Consider the following 5710-nt stretch of genomic DNA (forward strand, 5'->3'; position numbering starts at 1 on the left):
CATATACAGGCATACATGCCTATACATATACATATACACACACACACAAATGAATATATATATATATATATATATATATACACAGAGGCATAGCTCAACTTCATTTTGTTTTTTTAGTTACATCTTTTTCAACTTTATGCATATTTTTAAGGAATTTAATCAACTTCACTTGATTTAACCAACTTTATGTTGGTCTCAGCAATTATATTCAAAAGCACAAAAATAAAAACAAAGAAAAAAAAAAGCTTCTAAAAACTAAAACTGAAGCGGAGAATTAAATAAAATACAAGTGAAAATATGTACAAATTATTCATTGAAACAGATATGAGCTAATAAAATTTTTGAAAATGTTTTTGCTTATTACATCATTTTTCAAGTAAAGTCAGATGTCTTGGAACCAAATACAGACATAAGTTGAGACATGTCAGGTGATATAATATGCTTGAGAAGACCTGTTGAGTCAAATGAAACCAATATTGTAGCTGGGACTGGTGCTCCTGACTGGCTCAGTGTGCTGGTGGCACGTAAAAAGCACCATCTGAATGTGGCCAATGCCAGTACCCCCAGACTGGCTCCCATGCTGGTAGCACATAAAAAGCACCATCTGAATGTGGTCGATGCCAGGTCTGCCTGACTGACTCCCATGCCGGTGGCACGTAAAAAAGCACCAAACGATTGTGACATATATTGCAAGTTATGCCAGCACTATGAAATACTAGCAGAAAAGCGATGGTATAGGGACAGACCTGTAAAAATGTTATATCCTTACGCCTCTTATATCATAGTATGGCTGATATTGTCAATGATAGATAAAGAATACACTGTAACAGTGTTATAACAATACAAAACAGAAACAACAGCAGTAACAAACACGTAACGAACCAACAATTTTACTAAAATTTTCAGAATTGACCCTTTCGTTACCATATTTATTTTGAGATGCTCTGTGTTTATTTCAATTAGTTTTAAATAAAATAAAGAATTTAGTAAAATAAGTTAGTTATCATTAAGCTGGTGTTAGGAACATAAATTGTGACTAAGGTTTGGTGGAAGATTTTAATTCAAAACTTATGGAAACAAGACATTTGTACTAAAGAACCAGAGCTGGTTTCAACAGGGTTGGTATTGAAAGGGTTAATAGACATAAAAATAATGTTTTGCAATTGAAATATGGCAACAAAAGGGTTAAAGGGAACTAACTAAACCTTTCATTACAATTTCACATTGATTTATGTTTCAAACACCAGCTTAACAATGCCAAAATTATTTTATCAAATTCTTCATCATTTTCAAAATTAATAGAAGCAAAAACAGCGTTTTTTTCTTTATTCAAATATGGTAGCAAAAGGGTCAAAGTGATCTAAATCTAAACCTTCCATGAAGATTTCATGTTAATTTATGTTCCAAACACCAGCTTAGTAACAACAAAGTTATTTTACTAAATTCTTCATTATTTTTTGGAATTTGTTGTTGTTGTTGTTGGCACTCCATCGCTTACGACGTTGAGGGTTCCAGTCGATCCGATCAACGGAACAGCCTGCTCGTGAAATTAACGTGCAAGTGGCTGAGCACTCCACAGACACGTGTACCCTTAACGTAGTTCTCGGGGAGATTCAGCGTGACACAGTGTGACAAGGCTGGCCCTTTGGAATTGCAGGCACAACAGAAACAGGAAGTAAGAGTGAGAAAAAGTTGTGGTGAAAGAGTACAGCAGGGTTCGACACCATCCCCTTCCGGAGCCTCGTGGAGCTTTAGATGTTTTCGCTCAATAAACACTCACAACGCCTGGTCTGGGAATCGAAACTGCGATCCTATGACCGTGAGTCCACTGCCCTAACCACTGGGCCATTGCGCCTCCACATTTTGGAATTAATAAAAGAGTAAATGCAGTACTTTTCAATTGAAATATGGTAACAAAAGAGTTAGATATAAAAAAAGGACTGAGTTGAACTGGGCACTTACTTGCCAAAGACAGGATTCAGTTGTTTCGATATATAGTTGTCTTTTCCATTAATGACGGTTTTGCCAAGTCTTATAACAAGGTACGGATCTGCTTTTCCATTAATATCAGAAGGATGAAGGTCATTAGCCTGTCGAAATTATTAAACACAGGGACACCGTTACGCATCGAATATATCGTTAAGCATCAAATATACTGTTAAGCATCAAATATATCGTCATTAGTCGAAGTCTATAACGTCATTGTTTATATTTGATTTTTGAGTTTTGAATGATGACTATCAAGATGATAATAACAATGTTAACGATGATGAGGATGATAATAATTGTGACGACTATGATGATGATGATGATGATTATGATTATTATGATGATATTGCTTTCAGTAAATGATATATTTATTAGATATCAGAAAGAGAGAGAGAGAAAAAGGAAGAAAGTAAAATAGAAAAGAGAGTAGGGGTCATACAGACGAGAAAGAGAATAGGGTCCAGCCAAAAGAGTATATAACAGTATATAAGGTAGGAACCAAGGGACAATTTATCTCCTGAACATTCTCACTTGTAGGCCCCGAGTGGTTGAGAGGTAAAGAGGTGCTTTTGGTGGTCAGGGTGACCAAAATGCGTGGGGTGCCTTGGTTGGCCCTGGGTGGAACTCCCAGCTATTAGAAATTAGAGTTGTTACAGTTTTCTTGTTATTTGTCATTGTTATTTTATTGTTTACGCGTTTTTTTTTTATGTGTGTCCCTTGTTTTGTATTGTTCTTATTTGTTTTTGTGTTCAGCCCTTGTGGCCAATAAAGAAACCCCACTACCTGGATTATTTTGGTAAATCACAAACAATGACAATAAGATGAAGCAAAAAGTGTAAGGAAGGAGAGATGGGGTGGTTGAGAGAGAGAGAGAGGGTGGGACAGGGAGACCTTCCTTCAAAGAAACAAAAAAAAAGGGACAGAGCAAAATAATAAAAAAAAAACAATAACATGGGGTGGGTGTCAGTGACCAGTCTCTTTACTCCCCCACCCAGCCACTCTATGCCTTGTCTCGGGTGGGGAGGAAAGAGGAAGGGAGGGCGGAACAGGGGTAGGGGTGTCTGTCTTTTGCTGGCACACAGCTAGACATGCCATAAATATTATAATTACATATTTCTAACCACAAACAATGGGAAGCTCAACCCCCCACCACCCACCCACCCCACCACCACCAACAACAACAACACTACAGTTCTTACATTCTCTGACTTGGAAGGAAGGAAAGGAAGGAAGGAAGGAAAGGAGGAAGGAAGGAAGAAGATAGAAAGAACAGAAAGAAGGAAGGAAGAGAGAAAGAAGGAAGGGAAAAAGAAGGAAGGAAGAAAAGACATCAGAACAAATGAATGAATGAAAGAGAGGAAGGAAGAAAGAAAAAAAGAAAGGCAGGGAGGAAGAAAGAGAGAAAGACAGAGTGAAAGAAAGAACAAGAGTAAGAAAGAGAGAGAGAGAGAGAGAGAGAGAGAGAGAGAAAGGAAGGAAGAAAGAAAGAGAAAGAACGAAAGGAAGAAAGAAAGAGAGAAGGAAAGAGGTAAGGAAGGCAAGGGATAGGCTGCTATGTGGCTTTTGATGAAGGCAAATAGTTTGTTTCTATTGTTTGGAAAGAAGTCAGTTTTTGGGGATGAGAGGCTGTCGAGTCAGAGCACTGAATGAATGAATAACAATGGTAAAAGGTGGGAAGGTAAGGCTTGTTAGGTGGGAGTGGAGGGGGAAGAAGGAGTGGTCAGTAGGTTAGAAATATCACTTGTTCTTTGGCCCTCACCTTGCCAACCCAGGACCACCCTCATACAACAATGACAAACCTTATTTTTCTCTTGTTTGTTTTTTGTTTTTGTTTTTGAGTTGTTTCAATCATTGGATTCCAGCCATGTTGGGGCACCACCTTGATGGGTTCAGCTCAGTGGTTCTCAACAGGGGTCCATATAAGATTTTGTTGTTAAAGTTTAGGCACAATAAATTGATACACAAAATATTCTGACAATTTTTTTTCAGATCCTTCTGAAGTTCCAAGTGCAATGCATACAAAATTTCCTGCAACTGTCATGGTTTCAGGGGTTGTCAGCAATGAAGGACATGTGATGCCTCCTTACTTCTTTCCACAAGGCCTTAGAGTTAACTCTGCCACCTACATTGAGGTCCTGGAAATAATTGTTAAACCCTGGATAGATGGTGTATGCAATGGAAGGCCACATGTGTTTCAGTAAGACTCTGCACTATCACATGACTCTAGTAACACAGGAATGGATGGCTGAAAATTTTCAAGATCACATAACCCTTAACATTTGACTTCCTAATTCTCCAGATCTTAATTATAACATGTGGAGCATTGTTAAGAGAGGGGTCAACGAACACGCCCATAACACCAAAGATTCTTTGAAAGCTGTCATGGTCAGAGTAATGTCCAAAATGAACTAGGATCACTTGATTCGAGCATGTAGATGATTTAGATCTCATATAGAAGCAGTTGTTGGAGCTGAAGGTGGCTTTATTGAATAACATTACAGAAAAGAAGGTTTATTCTTATCCTCATAGCATTTCTTGATTACCTGTTATATCATATCTGTTTTTTTTTTATAAACATAAATCTGTCCTCAAGTATCTTACACACCCTGTATATATACTCATCTATGTTGTTAGCAAACCCTCTACTCTTAGAGAGAGTGTCACCCCATAAACATCTCGTACTAGAGTGTGAACCTAAAATTCTGAACAGCCTGTTACTTCCAAATTAATAACAATATGCGACCAGAGTTGACTAATGGCAGCACAGTACTTAAAAACTGTCTCAGACCCCTCCCCATTCAATTCTACAAGCTTGACGAGTCATGTTTGTTTGATGAGCCTATGATAACTTTTGTATGGAGTCATATCTATTTAAAACAAGAGTCTTGTTTTAAATAGACATGACTCTAAGAATGAACACCATACCTACGTAATTCTAACGTCTTTTTAGCTTTTCTTTTTTACCTTTCCTTAATTTTTGCTTCTGACTGAATCCTTTTTGACTACCCAGATTCTTAAAATGAATTTATTGTCTTTCTGTATGAAACGATCGTATGGCTACATGAATAAAAATAATTTCAATCCATATTAACATCTAATCTCCTCCATTTACTAAAAATATGATTGAACTTTGGTTGAACTTTGTCTTATAAGTTAAATCATATACTTAATATACCTGTGGACCCCTATGATCTCAGCCATTCATATCTTTACTTTTGATTCAATGCACACCCTGTAAGTTATAAAGGTTTCCTGTAAGACACATAACACGTACCTTGACAATATAAACTCTCACTAACACCTTGATAGGGTCGTTGCTTGGTAAACCTTGGAAAAGGCCGTACTGTGGGTCACCTCCTGTGATAGTCGTATCTTCTATGTCAGGTGGGAGAGGGATCTTGTAGATTTTTAAAGAACCCTAAAAAAGAAAGAAAGAAAAAAACAAACAGAAGTTAAAAATTTACTGATGATTTAACAACAACAGCAACAATAACAATAATGATAATCGTTATTATTTAGACGAACTTTCCTACTTTTTCGGACAAAACCTTTTGTAACTTTCGTCCTGTCTTTGTCCTTACATGTTTTTTAATTGATATTAGCCCTTGTGGCCAATAAAATGAATTTATTATTATTATTATTATTATTTCTGACATTTATGCTTTGGAAAAAAAACAATAGAGATACAGAGAGAGAAAGACAGACAGACTGAAAGCGAGAG

General features: G+C 36.9%; 1 protein-coding gene across 4 annotated transcripts in view; it reads right to left on the reverse strand.

Annotated features, from left to right (window-relative positions):
- Positions 1 to 5710, reverse strand: part of LOC106870412 (otoferlin) — a 360495-nt gene that overhangs the window by 248104 nt on the left and 106681 nt on the right. For all 4 annotated transcript variants that reach the window (XM_014916475.2, XM_014916474.2, XM_014916476.2 and 1 more), the window contains 2 exons: positions 5264 to 5407; positions 1963 to 2090 (listed from right to left, as the gene is read on the reverse strand). In XM_014916475.2, the coding sequence (XP_014771961.1) occupies positions 1963 to 2090; positions 5264 to 5407 (272 nt within the window). The remainder of the gene's footprint in view (positions 1 to 1962; positions 2091 to 5263; positions 5408 to 5710) is intronic.

Source organism: Octopus bimaculoides, chromosome 23 (assembly GCF_001194135.2).
Source record: "Octopus bimaculoides isolate UCB-OBI-ISO-001 chromosome 23, ASM119413v2, whole genome shotgun sequence".
NCBI classification, from domain to species: domain Eukaryota; kingdom Metazoa; phylum Mollusca; class Cephalopoda; order Octopoda; family Octopodidae; genus Octopus; species Octopus bimaculoides.